At 58.4% G+C, this 18,771-nt stretch overlaps 1 protein-coding gene across 1 annotated transcript in view; it reads left to right on the forward strand.

The window, feature by feature from the left end:
* The window catches only part of IGF2R (insulin like growth factor 2 receptor), a 102,577-nt gene that overhangs the window by 75,606 nt on the left and 8,200 nt on the right, over positions 1–18,771 (forward strand). The window contains exons 30-42 of the mRNA XM_055536142.1: positions 857–993; positions 2,051–2,241; positions 3,874–4,000; positions 4,669–4,788; positions 5,066–5,322; positions 5,587–5,805; positions 8,386–8,535; positions 10,970–11,131; positions 12,261–12,468; positions 12,747–12,893; positions 14,086–14,320; positions 15,217–15,353; positions 17,509–17,623. Of these exons, the coding sequence (XP_055392117.1) occupies positions 857–993; positions 2,051–2,241; positions 3,874–4,000; positions 4,669–4,788; positions 5,066–5,322; positions 5,587–5,805; positions 8,386–8,535; positions 10,970–11,131; positions 12,261–12,468; positions 12,747–12,893; positions 14,086–14,320; positions 15,217–15,353; positions 17,509–17,623 (2,205 nt within the window). The remainder of the gene's footprint in view (positions 1–856; positions 994–2,050; positions 2,242–3,873; positions 4,001–4,668; positions 4,789–5,065; positions 5,323–5,586; positions 5,806–8,385; positions 8,536–10,969; positions 11,132–12,260; positions 12,469–12,746; positions 12,894–14,085; positions 14,321–15,216; positions 15,354–17,508; positions 17,624–18,771) is intronic.

An 18,771-nucleotide genomic window follows, 5' to 3' on the forward strand; every position in this document is an offset into this window, starting at 1 on the left:
CGGTTCCCTGTGGGGCAGGCTCTTCTGCATCATCCTGAGCTTATTCAGAGATGGCCTTCTCAGAAAGGCCTTCTCTGGCCACTGTCTAAAAATCTCACTTCCTCTTTCCCCTCCCAAACTTCATATTCCTTTCCTGCCTTATTTTTTCTCTGTACTCTGATCACCATCTGTTCTACTGTACATTAAAAAAAAAAAATAACCCGTGGCCTCTCCAGACTTCATAGGATGGGCAATTTTTATCTGTTTCCATCAACACAACACCACCCGCCTTTGGCATGTAGTTTTTGAACGATTGGCTAATTCTGGTCTCCTCGGGTGAAGTGATGTCTCTGGCCATCCTGTGTCTCCACCTGACTTGGACCCCCTGGGCAGACTGTTTGTCTTTCTCAACCTTGACTCTGCACCCGGCAGAGGGCTGGCTCTCGGTACCTGTCTCTGTCTGGGGTTCGTGCAGAAAGTAAACTTTCTCCAAGGAGGTCAACGCCAGCCCAATTTACTTCGGGAACTGCTGGGGGCCTCGGGCTTGTACAGCAGGTGGCCTGACCGGGATGCCCTGGATGTTGCGTGTCTCAGCCGTCTGTGTACCCGTCTCCTAACTGCCCTGAGCAGGGCACGCACTTACACTTTGCTTTTTTCTGTTGTTGTTGAGTACATAATTTCGTTGCACCAAGGCTTGGCATTTCTTGAGCTCAGGCTGTGTTGTTACTGATTCCGCCTGGAGCTGGAGACCCCAGGGGTCAAGTCCAGCCTCTGGTAGGGTCTGGTGCCCTGGGGTGTCAGCCTTTCCAGCCGGGGTGCTCAAGACCAGATCAGAATCCAGCTGCACCTCACCATGGCGCTTTTTCTTTCCCTGCAGAAACGAGGCTGGGGAAACCTACGATCTCTCGTCTCTGTCGAGGTACAGCGACAACTGGGAGGCTGTCACGGGCACAGGGTCCACCGAGCACTATCTCATCAATGTGTGCAAGTCCCTGTCCCCGCAGGCTGGCTCAGGTGAGCGGGGGGCGTGGGGGCTCGTGGCTCGCGTAGGGAGTTTGTTGGGGGAGAGAGGGAGTCAGGACGGATTTTTCGAAGTCATGTCACTCTCTGACATGGGAGTCGGGACACATTAGCCCGGAAGTGGAAGGAGGACTTGCGGGTCTTGGTGACCAGGCCCTGGTGTGGTCCAGGGTAAGTCAGTGCTGAAGGCGTGCTGGGAGTGTGAGGACCTGTTTGAAGTGTCAAGAGACGGAGGTAGCGGGAGGTAATCACGGTGGTGGGTGGTTCTCAGCCAGGGCAGGAGATTGGAAGGCGGCGAATGGCCATGTGGCCACACACCCTCTGTATTTGCTGACAGTAAAGTGGGTGGGGGTCCTGGTACGATGCACCCAAACCCTTGGTGCCAGTGATGAGGCGAGAGCTGGTTGGACCCAGGGGCCAGGAGCAGCAACCTGGAGAGACCCTGATGCCCCCCTCGGCCTGCTGGGATCCTGAAGACGGAGCTTGTTCTGTCTCCCTGGCAGGTCTTTGCAGCCCCACTCACATCTTGAGTCATTTTTCTCTGCTGCATGCTGTGTGGCCGTGGCCCACTTCCCTTTGCTTTGTGTGCTGGCCAGCCTGGTGACCCCACACTCTCAGTCCATGAAGTGGGGCCTGTCGGTTCTTTCCCCGGGCAGGTGACTCGGACATTTCCAAGACTGGGGAGTTGGCGCAGTTCTTGGTGACTTCTGAAATAAAGATAGCACGTGAACACAGGCCATTCACAACATCCTCTGGGCTCAGTCTGGGTGTTCTCAGCTTCATCCCGTTTGGGGGTCAGAAAAACTGAGGCTGTCCTGTCCTGAATTCTCCTGACTCTCCACATCTACCCCTCCAGTCCATCTGCAGTAAACTGTTTCATGCCATGAGAGCTCGTGGCGTCATCAGCATCTGACTTAAATGATGGGAATCACTGGTATTTTGGAGTGATTGTTAGAGTCAAAGTGTCGCGTGCCAGACGTTAGGTGCCTTGTGAGTCCTAGTCTGGAAAGCGGCCGATGGTCGCTCTTAATCGTCTCTGTTTGTGCTGCAGATCCGTGCCCTCCGGAGGCGGCCGTGTGTCTTCTGGGCGGCCCCAAGCCCGTGAACCTGGGCAGGGTGCGGGACAGTCCTCAGTGGAGCCAGGGCTTGACCCTCCTGAAGTACGTTGACGGTGACTTGTGTCCAGACCAGATTCGGAAGAAGTCAACCACCATCCGCTTCACGTGCAGCGAGAGCCATGTGGTGAGTGACCTGGCTGTGTCCACCCTGGCGTGGGTCCTGAGTCAGCAGGACTGACATCTCACTTCCTTCGGGTGCGTGGTGAAGCCCTCAGGGTGACCTGGCCTAACAGGGGGCGCAGGCAGTGCGGCCTTGGGCCTGTGGTCCTGGGTGCCCACCCTGGCAATTCAACTTCCAGAGTTAGGGGCTCCCCTGGTGGCTTGGTGGTCGAGTATCTGCCTGCAATGTGGGAGCTGCAGGTTCAGTCCCAGGACTGGGAAGATCCCCTGGAGAAGGGAATGGCTACCCACTCCAGTATTCTCGCTTGGGGAATCCCGTGGACAGAGGAGCCTGGCGGGCTACAGTCTGAGGGGTTGCAAAGAGTCCGACATGACTGTGTGATTCATCGTTGTCAAAGTCTGACTCAGCCCCCTGGAGGCTGGAGAGAGAACTGCCGTTTGCCAGCCTGCCCTTCATCTTCGGGGTTAAAAACGGCAGGTCGGCAGACCTGGTTCCAAGCCAGCTCTCCCGCTTCCTGACCGTGCAGCCCAGTCCCTTCATCCCTCTCAGCTGGTCACCCGTTACCAACACGAGCTCCGGCGAGGTTAGAGAGGAGAGACCGGAGGCTCCGGGCCCCGTTGCTGGCTTAGTGGTTGGTGGAGAGCCGGAGTCTTGTCTCCTCTCTGGGCAGTCCCTTCCCCAGAGGGTTGGTCTGTGTAGTGTGGAGGTGGATGCAGAATTAATTGTCTTCCTGGACTGGTTTTTTTTTACCATGGGGACAACTCCATCTGGGACATGAAGGTGCTTTTGTGGGAGACGGTTGTGGCTACGGGCCGTGAGGACAGGCTGAGCTAGCCCACTCAGTGCCACCGTCCAGCTGTGTGTGGCGGTGGGGGAGCCCCAGGGAGAGCTGCCTGGGGGCCTGAGGCCTGCCCACCTGGACAGGGTGGATGCTGAGGTTCTCCTCTGGAGACTGTGCGGAGGCTGAGCCTGGACCCCCAAGCTGCTGGGGTGCAGACACTCTGGGCCCCCATAGACTCCCTGTGTGACTGAGCGGAGAGGCGCATGGCTGAGCAGGACAGTTGAGGGGCCCCTGGGGGCTCTGCATGCGGGTGCCCGGGTCTGGATTATCTGGGGAGAAGGGTCCTGCTGCCCCAGGCTGGCCCGAGCCACGTGGACGAGGCACGTCCGAAAGGCGGGGAGTCTCCTCGCCTGGGCAGTGCCGGCGTCGGTCAGTTCACAGCTGTTGCTAGTCCTCCTGGCGGCGCTTCCCCTTTTGTCCCCGTAACAAACTTCAGTTCCGGTTTTTAGAACATGACCGCGGGTTTCCTCATTCATGACTCATGGTGGCCCTCTGCTCATCCTTCGCCTGCCCCGTCCCCCGCACCCTGTCTCACCGCTTGGCTGCAGGGACACGCCCCTGGCCCCCGCGTGGATTCAGGCTTCGTCTCGTCCCGTGTGTGTCAGGGCCCTCGGGGTGTCTCGGGAGCAGACACTGACCCCTTGCTTTTTCTGAACCTGCCCCTGTCCCACGAAGACCCCTGGACGGATGAGTCACAGGCGGCGCAGGGGAGCTCCTGTTGATGGGGGTCAGCGCTGTTCCCACGTCCGCCCTGCGGCCTGTTGGCAGCCGTCTTTGTCTTTGCTCGTTTCTAGAACTCCAGGCCCATGTTCATCAGCGCGGTGGAGGACTGCGAATACACCTTCTCCTGGCCCACGGCCGCCGCCTGCCCGGTGAAGAGCAACGTGCACGACGACTGCCAGGTCACCAACCCCGCCACGGGTGAGTGAGGGGCCCCACTGGCCTCCCCCACCCCACCCCTGCCGTGAGGGACCCCGCCCCGCCCCACCCCTGCAGTGAGGGACCCGCCCCCCACCCCCCCAGCATGATGAGAGGCCCTGGGTGAGGTTGAGAAGCAGGCAGTGTCCTGTCTGGAGGGTGCACGTTGGCCTTTTGTGCCAGCTCTGTGGGCTGCTGTTGACTCGGGAGTCTCCTTCAGTGGAGGAGACGGCCAGTCCCCCTGAGACCTGTGCTCCCACTGCCCCTGTTTCTGGGGCTGTCGGTTCCTGGCTCTTCGCTTGTGGAGCTGGAGTTGATCTCCTGTTCCCTTTCAGGGTTAATCTGGGTGGGGTTGGTGGGACGCCCAGGGAACTGCCGAGTCTCAGCCCTGGGGACCTGAGAGGCCGCAGGGTGCTTCTCTGGCAGCGGGAAGTGCTGTCGGGGCCCCCCCAACTTTCCCCCACCCCGAATCACAGGGGCTGCTGAGGCCCAGCCCCAGGAGGACGCCCCACCTCCCCCCAGTACTCTCTAGCGGGTCAGGAAGGTTCTCAGGGACGAGCCGGTGAAAGGGGCAGATTCATCATGAGGAGTCCGGGGCCTCATGGCCCGTGGGATCCGTGTCTGAGAAGGCGGATGAGGGGTCACTGTGTCCCTCTGCCCACCCCGTGCAGGACACCTGTTTGACCTGAGCTCTCTGAGCGGCCGGGCCGGCTTCACCGCGGCCTACAGCGAGAAGGGGCTAGTCTACCTCAGCGTGTGCGGGGACAACGAGAACTGCGCCGCCGGCGTGGGTGAGTGCGGCCTGCCCTCCACGCCCCCCTCCAGTGAAGAGATCAGACGCCTTCATTGGCAGCAACCCTCTTGGGTCGGGGCGGGGGCTGTGAGGGGGTGATTTGTAACCATGGGGTGAAGTGTTAGACGTGTAGTATTTGCTGAAATCGGGTAGCACCGCCAGGAGTGCCAGCTGTGGCTTGCAGCGTCTGGGTCTGCAGGAAGTGCGTCATCAGGAAGCAAATGCTTTGGGTCCCTGACTGTGTGTCCTTCCCACCGGCTCTGTGCTGGGCACAGGGGCCTGCTTCGGGCAGACCAGGATCAGCGTGGGCAAGGCGAGCAAGAGGCTGACCTACGTGGACCAGGTCTTGCAACTGGTGTACGAGGGCGGCTCCCCTTGCCCCTCCAAGACCGGCCTGAGCTACAAGAGCGTCATCAGCTTCGTGTGCAGGCCTGAGGTCGGGCCCACCAACAGGCCCATGCTGATCTCCCTGGACAAGCGCACATGCACGCTTTTCTTCTCCTGGCACACGCCCCTGGCTTGCGAGCAGACGGTGAGTCCGGGGCGACCCAGCCCGCCCAGCCTAGGGGCCTCCCAGGGCACCCCCACTCGCTTCTCATCCACTCCCGTGGCCCCGATAACGCTTGGTTCAGAGTGCCCGGCGCTAAATAAAGCAAAGCACGTGGTGGGGGGTGGTGGTTGATCCACCTTTAGCGCATTTCTCATTCAGCCTAAATCCTTGCGGTGACCGCTGGTCAGTGGTCAGGAGCTCAGTTGCTGTAGATGCCAACGTAGAGGTGTGTTTCCTATCTGATAGACCGAGTGCTCCGTGAAGAACGGCAGCTCCCTCATCGACCTGTCCCCACTCATCCACCGCACCGGGGGTTACGAAGCATACGATGAGAGTGAAGACGACCGCTCCGACACCAGCCCCGACTTCTACATCAACATCTGCCAGCCGCTCAACCCCATGCACGGGGTGGCCTGCCCCGCCGGCACCGCCGTGTGCAAGGTTCCCGTGGACGGCCCCCCGATAGTGAGTGTGGGGCCCGAGGGCAGAGGTCGCCCCGCAGGGGTTTCAGCGGCCCCCCCAGCGTGTCGTGTGTCTTGCTGTCAGTGGAGAGTCTTCAGGCAGAACGAACGGGGAATTGAGCTGGGACTCTCTGATTCTGGGTCTGCCAGGGGAAGAGGAACGTGAGGATTTGTGCATTGAGCTGTCTCTTGTTGCGATAGAAGTTACAGGAGAAAATGTGAACACGTGAGGAGATACAGCATTTTTGTATCAGGTCAGAAGTCCCCAAGGATGTTAATGGAGCTCGGTGTCTGCTAAAGTGCGGGTCTCGTGTCATTAAAAGCTTGTGAAATACAAGCATGTTCTTTGGTAAATGAGTTTATTATTAAGGGCATAAGCCAGTTGGCTAACAACTAAGCATTCTGCCTTGAAAGCTTCGGTGTACGCCAGCATTTCCCAGTGTAGGTTTGGGCCTCTCCAAACATTGCCTTCACGAGTTCACGTTTTGCCCGGTGCTCAGCGTGTGTTATTTGAAGTGAAATGCACCCCCGAGCAGGCTGTTCCTCACATGCTTTAACTGTGAGTCCGGTCCCGAGGGACCGAGATGTCCTTGTAACGGGAGGACGTTGCCGGTGGTGCGGGTGGGGAGAGACGTGGGCAGCGGCTGGGGACTTTGGCCGTGATGTGAGCTTGACCAGAGCGTGGCTGTGTGACGAGCGCGGGGTCTGGACAGTTGGTGTTGACAGAAGGCTTGCAGTCAGCCTTCCCGGCAGTGGCCGGGAGCTGTCTTCTTCCGCGTGGCTACCTTCTTCCAGGTTTAAAAATAATAGAGGAAGTTCTCTAACCAGAGAGGGTGGTGTGTCATCGTGGCCCCAGCGTGGTGAACAGAGCACGTTGTGTGGCTTCATTCACACACTCACTCGCACACTCATCTCTCAGACACCACACACATACTCGTCTCAAACACACACACACTCATCTCAAACACACCACACGTACACACGCATCTCACACACACACACACATCTATCACACACCACACACACTCATCTCACACTGCACACTCATCTTTCACACACCACACACTGCACACTCATCTCACACACAGCACATACACACACTCATCTCAAACACACACTCTCATCTCAAACACACCACATGTACACACTCATCTCACATACACTCATCTCACACACACCACACACACCACGCACTCATCTCACACACCGCATACACACACTTATCTCCTACACACCACACGTACACACTCATCTCACACACACATATCACACACCACACACACACTCATCTCTCACACTGCACACTCATCTTTCACACACCACACACACTCATCTCACACACTGCACACTCATCTCTCATACACCACATACACATACTCATCTCAAACACACTCTCATCGCAAACACACCACACGTACACACTCATCTCACACACACACAGACTCATGTCTCACACACTACACACACACACACACTCATCTCACACACACTACACACTCATCTTTCACACACCACACACACACACCACACACACACTCATCTCACACACATCACACACTCTTTTCACAGTCATCTCTCACACACCACATACACACACTTATCTCCCACACACTACACACACACTCATCTCTCACATACCACACACACACACTCATCTGACATACACACTCATCTCTCACACACTTACCACATACACATCTCTCACACACACACACTATACTCATCTCACACACGCTTATCACACACACACATTCGTCTCACATATGCACTCATGTCACACGCACACTCATCTCTCACACACATACTCACACACACATATACATACACACCATTCCTGGCCAATCACATTTCTTTCATTTATACGTCTATTTGCTCAAAAACACTGGCTGAGCGGCCGGTGCGTGCCAGGGCCGAGCGAAGCCGCAGAAGGTGGGAGGGGTGTGAGTGTGTGCTGTGTGCCCCCCGAGGACACGCCTCGGCGCCGCTGAGGGGACGGGGCAGCCGTGTGGGTTCCTGCCTCCAGCCGGCAGGTCAAGGGCTTGAGCAGCTTTCCGGGTGTGACCTGAGACTCCTGTTGCCTAGAATCTTTGAAAGTGGACCCTGAGTAGATGCCTTGGTGATAAATTTGTCCCTTAGTCAAGCGTTAGTCACTCAGTGGTGTCCGACTCTGCAACCCCATGGACTATAGCCCGCCAGGCTCCTCTGTCCGTGGGATTCTCGAGGCAAGAACAGTAGAGTGGGCTGCCATGCCCTCCAGGGGATCTTCCCCACCCAGGGATGGAACCTGGGTCTCCTGCACTGCAGTGGGGTTCTTTACCGTCTGAGCCCCCAGGGAAGCCCCACCCTGAGCAGATGCACAGCCGCTGTTGCTCATGTAGCCGATGCCCACTGGCAAAGTGAGGTTTCTTTTTTGTGCCTCGCTGTCAGGACTTTTCACATGAGCCACTGGTAACACAGTTTCTTTAGGTGCTACTTGTCCTCAAAACTGAGGATGTGCAATTTTTGTAACTTCTCCGTCAGCCCTTACTCCTCTAATCTGGGGAACGATTACCTTCCCGAAACGTCGTCTGCTTTCTCTGTTCAGGATATTGGCCGAGTGGCAGGACCTCCGATCCTCAATCCCATAGCCAACGAAGTCTACTTGAACTTTGAAAGCAGCACTCCTTGCTTGGCGGACCGGCACTTCAACTACACCTCACTGATCACGTTCCACTGTAAGCGGGGCGTGAGCATGGTAAGTGGGTGCCGGTGTACGAGGCGCCGGTGTGCAGGCCGGCCAGCCAGAGCCGGAGGCCCTCGGAGCCTGCCTTGGACGAAGGCTGCCCGTGTCCACAGCGCCTGCCTCGTGCCCTCTGCTGTCAGTGGTGTGTGGAATCACCGCAGGCCCTAAGTTTAGCAATAAGTGGGCCCTCCCGGAGTCACCAGGGCAGATTTGGCACAAGGAGGTTTGTTGTGATAAATGCTCGAGCAAAGAAGTAGCCTTCACCTTTGCCTGGAAGTGAAAGAAAGTGTTAGTCATCCAGTCGTGTCTGACTCTGCGACCCCACGAACTGTAGCCCGCCAGGCTCCTGTGTCCGTGGGATTCTTCAGACAAGAATACTGGAGTGGGTTGCCGTTCTTTTCTCCAGGGGATCTTCTTGACCCAGGGATTGAACCCGAGTTTCCTGCATTGCAGGCAGATTCTTTACTGTCTGAGCTCCCTGCCTACCATCACACTAAAATGTCAACTTTGGTTTTCTCTTTTTAAATTTTAACATTACTGATTTTATTCTTGTTGGGAAGTCAGACATTTTGGCAGCTGTAATCATTCAGGATGTAATTCATATTTCACAAATTAGCAAATGAAAGAAGACCTTTGGGATAGAAGTATCAGTAGCTATGATAGTGTACCGTCTACTTTTAAGAAGGCCATTGATTTTCCTTTTATGTGCAGTTAAAAAACAGCTTCCTTTAAAAAAGAGCGCTGTTTTGTTGTAAGGAGTTTTGTGTAAGTTTTCTCTCGTCCTCCCTCTGGGAACAGGAGATAAACCAGTGGTTTGCGGCCCCCGTTTTGTGATGATCTGGGAGGGCTGCCTGACGTCGCGTGGCCCTGCAGAAGCAGGGTCCCCACTGCTGCTCCTCCGGAGAGCTCTGTGCTGGCGGCCTGGGTCTCAGCCCCCTGTGCTGCCTGTTTATTTTGTATTAGAGTATAGTCGTTTAAGGAATGAGGATGAGATGGTTGGGTGGCATCACAGACTCAATGAGCATGAATTTGGGCCAACTCCGGGAGACAGTGAGGGACAGGGAGGGCTGACACACTGCGATCCATCGAGTCACAAAGAGTCGGCCACGACTTAGTGACCGAACAGCTCAACGGCATAGCCACAAACAGTGTTGTGATAGTTTCGGGTGAACAGCGAAGGGACTCAGCCAGACACATACATGCATCCATTCTCCTCCCAAGCTCCTTTCCCATCCAGGCTGCCACTTAACATTGAGCAGAGTTTTCTGTGCTATATAGCAGGTCTTTTTTTGGTTATCCATTTTAAATATAGCATTGCATACGTGTCTGTCGGAAACTCCCTTCCCCCATACTTGTGCTTCTGAAATTCCTAAACTCTGGAAACCTTACAAGTCCTTTGATGGGAATGGGCGACGTGGGTGAGTGGAGGTGGCAGGAAGTGGCTCACGGCCGCCTTCCCAGGAAGGGCTGCCATCCTGGGTGTCTGCGTGGAAGCCTCACAGCTCCCGGACCGACATGCCGCCTCCGTTCACACGTTGCCGGGCGGGAGGGGAGTCCCGAATGACCGAGGTGTGGGCAGCCATGATCCGCTAGCCCCTCTTGTCTCTGCACGTGCGTCCGCGTGTCTGGGGTGGGGGTCTGGACGCATGTCCACAGGTGCCCCCCAGACTCGCGCTAGGTCTCAGAGCGGTGGAGTGCTGAGAGCGATGAGTGTTCGGCGGGGCTCAGAAGCAGGGCATCTCACGCTGCATGTATAGTCCAGTTCAGAGAGGCATTTAATGAACTCTCCTTCCCCTGCATTTTTTTATCTTCAGTGGAAATACTTCCTCCGTGTACATTAATAGAAAAACGCATTCTCAGCAACAATTAATGAAATTCTTCATCTGTTTTTATGGCTGCCCCTGAAGAGGGAGGGGGGGCAGTGAGGACGTTGATGGATATTTATTTAGATACTTGGCCTGTGGAATGTCCGGCTGGATCGTGTCTCGCCCTCAGTATAAACATCCCCTCAGTCTCCAGAGACGTGGGTGGGGACAGCCCCTCAAATGTACAGGAAACACTTGCTCCCTCCGGTGCCGCCGGAGACTCTTCGGTGTCTCAGGCTTTCCTGTCGCAAAGTTTAAAGACCCACCCCCACCCTTCTCTCTGAGCTGGTGGTCTGGAGTGTTGGCATGCTAAGTGCAGGGACACGGGCCTGGGGGCGGAGGGGAGTTGGGTGCAGGCAAGCCTGCCTGGTGGGGCTGCTGCTTGCTTGCCCCTGGCGAGGATGGTGGCTCCCTGCTCTTGGAGAGAGCCCACCGTGGGTCACCCGGGACCCCTGCTGGTCTGGGAGCATCTCTAAGCCCACAGCGCCTGGGGCAGGGTCCCCAGCCCTGCGGGGGGAGCGGGGAGGTTACTGTACTTGTTAATCCACGTGGATTTCACACCTGGCCCCCCTCCCAAACAGGGAACACCAAAACTGCTGAGGACCAGTGTCTGTGACTTCGTGTTCGAGTGGGAGACTCCTCTGGTCTGTCCTGACGAAGTGAGGACGGAGGGCTGCTCCCTCACGGACGAGCAGCTGTACTACAGCTTCAACCTGTCCAGCCTCTCCAAGAGCACTTTCAAGGTAACGCCGTGCCCCGGAGCCCGTGACCTCGGGGCCCCTGCCGCCTGGTGTTGCTCTCAGGCTCCTCTGTGTGTTATAATGTGGCCTCCGTGAGCGCTGGAGAACCTGTGGTCCTTCATGCACTGTGGGGGTCTGGGGGACAGATGGGGGTGGTCCTCACTCTGTCCCCGGTGCGGGCTCGGCCTGCCAGGGGCGCTGGATGGTGTGCCAGCCGGTCACGGCTCGTACCCTAGCTGTGCCCCACGGTTCAGAGTGAGTCTTTCTCGTGGGCTTGGCGAGGATTCATTCATTCAGTGAGGAGGGTCGCAGATGGAGAGCAGGAGGCCGCTCAGGGCCGTGTGAATGACCACATGCCTGAGGGGGCGGGACCGGCAGAGCCCATGTGGCTCTGCCTCTGCCTGCCGCCCAGAGACCACCCCTCAGCCCCGACCTGGGACACATTTGGGTGTCAGGGGCTGGTCTCTCCCCAGCCTGAATGTCGGGAGGCTGTGCTTCAGGGGCTGGGGCCCACATTCCTGTGACATAGATGTTACAGAGTCACACGGCTGTGGACCAAGCCATCCCTGAGATGTAGATCTTACTGAGTCACACGGCTGTGGACCAAGCCCACAAGATCCCAGCGCCTCCTGGCGTGTGGCAGCCGGGGAGCGGTGAGCTCTGAGTCGTACGCCCAGGTGCCAGCCCTCTGGCTCCCAGAACAAGAGACCTTGCCTGGGTGCAGGCCCCCAGGACGGGTGTGCAGCAGCTTAGAGCCTGCAGAGGTGGGGCGGCCAGGGAGAAGAACCGTGTTCAATTAGGTCGTGGCTGCTCTGTGCTCAGTCCCGAGTCTTCAGCACTCCGGGGTTACTGGCAGGAGACATGGCTTAGGGTAGGGGGCAGGCAGCCGGAGGCCCGTTGGGAGCGTGGTCTGCAGTTCTGCACCAGGAGGCACGGCCTTGGTGAGGAGGGACGTGCCCGGGAGTGGCCAGGGCATCGCACTCTGCAGGGGGGGACAAGGAAGGTGAGCTCTCAGGCACGTGCATGGCCCGAGGACAGAGCTCCACCTTCCTGCTCGTGCCCCCCGCCACCCCCAGCACTGGCCTTGCCCCCCCTGGAGACCCAGTCACAGCTCCGGGCGGTGTCTCCGCAGGTGACCCGAGGCCCGCACACCTACAGCGTGGGTGTGTGCACTGCGGCCGCAGGCCTGGACGAAGGAGGCTGCAAGGACGGCGCTGTCTGCCTGCTGTCCAGGAGCAAGGGGGCGTCTTTTGGGCGGCTGGCGTCCATGAAGCTGGACTACAGGCATCAGGACGAAGCCGTCATTCTGAGTTACGCCAACGGAGACACTTGCCCTCCGGGTAAGTCTTTACGGGCAGGCGGAGTGTCTGTTCCCAGTAGACAAGGAATTAGACACGGCAGCAGGAGGGAACTCAGGAATGACGCTCCAGATGCCGTGAGCCCCAGCGCACGGAACGGCCCATCCTACCAGCCCTGGGTGTGAGTGCTCAGGCCCACGAACCGTCAGTCAGTTTAGGGGGACTTCCCTCGGGGAATCCTCGTTCGAGGTGACTGCCCCTGGCCGGGCGCAGCTGACGCGGTGTGGATAATTGGGGTCCCTGCGATTTCGCCTTCCCAGAAACTGAGGACGGTGACCCGTGTGTGTTCCCCTTCGTGTTCAATGGGAAGAGCTACGAGGAGTGTGTCGTGGAGAGCAGGGCCAGGCTCTGGTGCGCGACCACAGCCAACTATGACAGAGACCACGAGTGGGGCTTCTGCAGGCACTGTAAGTGGACACGCCGGGGCCCCCGCTGGCCGGCGCGGTAGCCCTGCACCCGCTGGCGGCCTGGCTTCATGCTCAGATCTTCCTGTACTGTCCACGTTAGTGGCAGCGCTTCTGTGGCATATGGTGTTTCCTCGTCGGGGCTATTTTCCATAAAGAAAAGTCATCCTTAATTGCTCTGTGGGGTGACACATAGGTGTGGGGCAGTCAGCTCTCCCCCCCGCCAGCTCCAAGGGCTCGTGTCCGCATGCCAGTTATTTCAGCACCAGTGGCTCACGTCCACACTCGTTAGAATTGCTGCTGTCCCAGGTCTGCAGGGTGGTGAGGGGTCATCAGGTCTGCAGGGCTTTGTCTGCAACCGTCGGCTCTACAGTGGGGTGTGCGGGGCGGGGGTGGGGTGTGGGGGGTCTCCTTGCTGCCGTGGAGAGAATGGACCCACGAGAGTCCTAGTAACACGCGGGGCACAGACAGATGCGAGTTCTCAAGGAAAGTGACGGGACAACTGCTCGACAAGTTGTTTAGTTCTTGTAAGTGGCCGTGGAACAGAATGATACATGTTAAGGAATTAGGGCTTCCCTGTTGGCTCAGACAGGAAAGAAGCTGCCTGCAATGTAGGAGACCTGGGTTCAATCCCTGGCTCGGAAAGAGCCCCTGGAGAAGGGAGCAGCAACCCACTCCAGTATTCTTGCCTGGAGAATCCCATGGACAGAGGAGCCTGGCGGGTTACAGTCCGTGGGGTCACAAAGAGCTGGACACAGCTGAGCAACTAACATGCACACACACACACACACACACACACACACACACACACAAGGAATTAGAAACATTAAGTCTACAAGGCACTACTGTGGCCTTCTTTGGAGGCTTATTACGAAAGCATCTTTTTCCTGGTAGGTTAGATGACATGTTTTTAGCTTATCACAGGATTCTTATTATGATTATCATTCATACTTCAATCAAGAAATACCTGCTTGAAAGGAATTGTACTGTTGCTGTGGGGTGGTTAAGTGCGGAAGGGGAACTTGGTCCTAATTTGAGGGTGGAAACGGGAATGAAGCACAACAGGAAGTGGGGGGCGGCCGGGCAGGAAGTGGGGGGCGGCCGGGGATGGACAGCAGCCCTCAGTGCCAGTGCCACAGAGGCGGGCACCCCAGCCGGGCGGGGGGCCTGACGCTCGCCTCGCGTGCCGCCCCAGCCACCAGCCACCGGACGTCTGCCATCATCTTCAAGTGCGACGAGGATGCCGATGTGGGGCGGCCCCAGGTCTTCAGCGAGGTGCGCGGGTGTGAGGTGACCTTTGAGTGGAAGACGAAGGTGGTCTGCCCCCCGAAGAAGATGGAGTGCAAGTTCGTCCAGAAGCACCGGACCTACGACCTGCGGCTGCTCTCATCCCTCACCGGCTCCTGGTCCTTTGTCCACAACGGAGCCTCGTGAGTACCTCCCCCTACCAGCCCTCCGGCCGCGTCCGTCGCAGGCCCGGCGTCCCGACGGGGCGAGTGTGCGGTGCTTCAAGCTCTGATTCTGAAGGTGGGATGGCCTCAGGCCTCTGCTCGGGCAGGCCTGGTGCATTCCGGGGTGGTTTGGAAGCACAGGCAGCTAAAGCCAGCCTTGAGATCCCAAAGCAGCTGGTGAGCAGCTGCGGGCCTGATGGAATCAGGCGCGGTTTGCTTCTTGTCTGGGACGCTGTCCGTGTTGGGCTTCCCTGGTGGCTCAGTTGGTAAAGAATCTGCCTGCAGTGTGGGTGACCCAGGCTCCATCCCTGGGTCAGGAAGATCCCCTGGAGAAGGAGATGGCAAGTCCACTCCAGTATCCTTGCCTGGAGAATCCCAAGGATGGAGGAGCCTGGCGGGCTACAGTCCATGGGGTCGCAACAGTCGGACACGACTTTGACTAAACCACCCATCTGTGTTGGGTTGATGGGGGTGTTAACTTGCCCCACTTTGCTGCCCCTAGTACCTTGGCCGTGCTGGCCCGACCACTCCATGCTTAGAGCAGTGGGGAGCATGGACCCGGAAGCCTCGGGAACCTGAAGACGGGGGACGCCTTGCCAGGGTTTCAGCCACTGCCTATCCTGACTCTAAGCCGCCTGAGTCTGTTAGCCGCCTGACTCTCGGGACTCGCCCCGTGTGCCCGGTGGGCACGCGCGCATTTTCAGTGTCCACCCACTCTCTGGCCTTTGTTTACTCAGAGACCTGGGTCAGGGCCGTGTCCAGAGGTGCTGGGAGATGCTCGGACGGTAGCCTCTTCTGAAAGGGTGGGAAGAGCTGCCCCCAAGCGTGTCGGGACAGACGCCGACCTTGCCCGCCTCCTGCATGTTGTTCTGCAGGTACTACATCAACCTGTGTCAGAAAATATACAAGGGACCCCAGGACTGCTCTGAGAGAGCCAGCGTGTGCAAAAAGAGCGCCTCTGGCGAGGTGCAGGTCCTCGGGCTCGTTCACACACAGAAGCTGGATGTTGTAGGTAAGGCCCTGTGGTCACATGTGTCGCGTCTGAGTTGGGAAGGTGAGGGTGTCGTCCTGGGACTGGAGGGTCAGCGCTGGCTTCCGTCGGAACCTGCAGGAGTGTTATTCTCAGTAACCGTGTTTCAGGCAGCCTGGCGCCTCCTGAAGCGTTAGATAAACACCGTTGAGACGGCAGGTCCCGGTCTATGTCTAGAGGGCTGGGTGGTCTTGGGATGTCCAGGGTGCCTCTGCGTCGCTGCTCCAGCTGTGGACCGAGTGCCTGAGTCTCCCCGTACACGTGCACGGGTTTATTCGGGAGAAGCCAGACGACAAACACGAAAACCTGGTCAGGACCATCCAGATACATCCTCGTAGATGTGGTAATAATTTGACATCGGAAAATGAAGCTCTTTGTTAATAGTTCTGATGGAAAATTTCTCTTGCAGTTGGTTGTTGAGTGAAAGACTCTTCATGCGAAGGGAGAAAGTTGGGCTTTCTTCGTTTAGGGACAGTCAGGGCTGGTGGAAGGGACAAGAAGGAAAACCGTCACTGTGCCTATTCAGCTGCGGGGAGGGGCTGGGGTTCCCCAAGCTGTCCTGATGAAAGCACAGGGAGACTTCGTCCACTCGAGCTGTTGAAATGGAGAAAGGAAATTCTGGAGGACAACTGTCACCCTGGAGAGTAACCCCCGACTCTGCAGGTTGGAGGTGGGGGTGAAGTCACCCCCCGCCCAGGCCCCAGCAGAAGTGTCCAGACCTCCCAGCCCATGACCTTGGAGACCTCGGTTGTTGCTGCCGTGAAGGTCACCGGGAGCTGAGGGTGGTTCTCTTCCTGTGCCTCGTCATCGTGTGGACGTCTGACCCGGGTCTTCCCACAGCCGAGGGCAAAGACTAGGAGGTTGAAGCCTCCTGAAAAGCATCTCTGACACGCCAGGTGGGATCTTGCCTCTCTGGCCCCAACAGGATAACCATCTAAGGCCCGTCACCCTGACCCCATGTTCACTTAGGGTACATCACCTTATGGGGTGAAGAGTTGGACTCTTATCACAGGAACCAACAGTCCTCAAGAACTGTGCTTCATACATGTGTGTGCACACGTGTAACCTTCAGCGGTTCTGCAGGTCAACGTCTTAGTCCACTTCTCAGGTTGAGTGCCTGAGGCCTGGAAGGTCAAGAGTGCTGCCCATCTCGTCTGTGGGGCGGGGAAGCACTTCAGCAAGACCTCCACCTCTTGTTTCCATGTTCTAGGAGTTTAAGCATTTCTCTTCGAAGCTGTGAAACTTCCAGAATTTTCCAGAGAAGCCCAATTATTTATAACAAATTCACCCAGAGTAGCTTTGACCACGACTGGGGCCGGGAGCCTGGGTCTCACCCCTCAGCTCCCCTTGAGTGGCCCCTGTGCCTCGGCCGTGCCTGGAGGACCCCTGGCAGCTGGTACTGCCCATTCTGGGCCCACTGCCTCTAAGGATGTGGGTTGGGTGTGAGTGCCAGGCCCGAGGACCGCCGAGAGCCGGGCCTGAGCCCGCTGTGTCCCGGCCCCTGGAGCCATCATCCGTCCGCTGAGTGCGGCTGGGCTCGGGCATCCCCAGGGCAGCTCTCAGAACCTCTGGCCCCTGGGAGCCAGGCCGCCGAAAGCGAGTCCCTGCTTCCCTTGGCCCCTGCGTACTAGGGCTCTGCTGGTTCCTCAACCATACCCTCTTCAGAAGCAGGAAGAGCCCCATGTGGAGCCAGGAGACCGAGCAGACCAGAGCGGTTCTGTGTGGGCCGTCTCTCTGTGGGGTGGAGGTCTCGCCCCTGCGCTCTTGGTCCCAGGTGGCTCGTGGGGCACGTGGGGGAAGCGCCGGGCTGGCACAGAGGTTGCAGGGAGCTGGGGACCTCAGGCTGCCGCCGTGACCTGCAGTCCAGCCCTGCATGCATGCCGTGCGGGGGGCTCCTTGCTCAGCCCTGAGCCGCACACCCTGGGGTCTCCCTATCATGCAGGAGAGTGCTCACAGGTAGGGGCTGAGTTGTGACCCCCGGTCTCCTCTGGCCATGCAGGTAGTGACGTGGGCTGGGTGTGAGTCACCAGGCTGGGCAGTGCTGACCGCCAGGGAGATGAGTCTCCAGAGCCACTTCTGACCTTGAGGCTCCTAGGATGCCCTAGAGATAACGTCAGTTCAATGGTCTGTGTTTCAGATGACAGAGTCATGGTAACTTACTCTAAAGGCCACTACTGTGGGGACAATAAGACAGCGTCTGCTGTCATCGAGCTGACCTGTGCCAAGACAGTGGGGCGGCCTTCGTTCACGAGGTGAGGGTGCGGGGTACCCCACCCCAGGGGGTAGCTGGGCGCTGGGCGGGCTGGGCCCCCCCGTCAGAGCTCCTCCCTGCGGTTTCTGCTTGGCGGCTTAGTGTGTGTGCCTCAGAGAGGATACTGAGGTCGTCACAGTAGCGATGGGGGGGACCGGCCCCTGAGACCCCTAGCCTGGTGGGGCCAGGGCAACTCTGCAAGGGAGGAGTCCTGGATGGAGGCTGGAACCCATGCACGAGACTGATAAAGCAGTTGCATAAAGTGGGATTTCACCGGGCTCCGTCTTCAAGGTCGTGGTGTAACTAAGGCTTCACTGATCCGTGCGGCCCATGGCCAGCTGTTCCGGCGGCTGGTCTGGGACTCCCGGCAGGTGGGGCGGCACCACCTGGAATGCCCTTTTATTTTGCTGGCAATTTCCGCCTCTGGTGCTGGGAGGGCGTTTGGCCAGCAGAGGGCGCATGTGAGCTGTGCTTGTTGAACAGGCCCGATTTCCTTATAGAAGCGGGGCTTGGGAAAGGGGAGACTCAGGAACTGTCAAAGGGTCGAAATCTATGCTTGTAAAGCAGGCTTTCAAAAATATGGGAGCAGATCTTCCCAGCTGTTAGATGTTGCCCAGTGTCTAAATGTAAAAAAATTACATGTTGAAGTACTTGCCTGCTTTTTTTTTCACATGGTGGTTGAGCTGGATGGTGTTGGGGAAGGGAGATGAAGTCGCCCCCCCCAGCCTGGAGTGGCCCCCCCAGCCTGGAGCGGCTGGTCCCTGGCTGGGGGCGGGAAGGGCTGGGTGGTGGGGGGCTCCTGGGGCGGAAGGGCAGCTGGGCGGTGGGGGGCTCCCGGGGCCCTGGCAGGCGGGCGGTGGGGGGCTCCCGGGGCGGAAGGGCAGCTGGGCGGTGGGGGGCTCCCGGGGCCCTGGCAGGCGGGCGGTGGGGGGCTCCCGGGGCAGAAGGGCAGCTGGGCGGTGGGGGGCTCCCGGGGCCCTGGCAGGCGGGTGGTGGGGGGCTCCCGGGGCCCTGGCAGCTGGGCGGTGGGGGGCTCCCGGGGCCCTGGCAGGCGGGCGGTGGGGGGCTCCCGGGGCGGAAGGGCAGCTGGGCGGTGGGGGGCTCCCGGGGCCCTGGCAGGCGGGCGGAAGGGTGGCCGTGACCGCGGTC

This window comes from Bubalus kerabau, chromosome 9, assembly GCF_029407905.1.
Source record: "Bubalus kerabau isolate K-KA32 ecotype Philippines breed swamp buffalo chromosome 9, PCC_UOA_SB_1v2, whole genome shotgun sequence".
Lineage (NCBI taxonomy): Eukaryota > Metazoa > Chordata > Mammalia > Artiodactyla > Bovidae > Bubalus > Bubalus kerabau.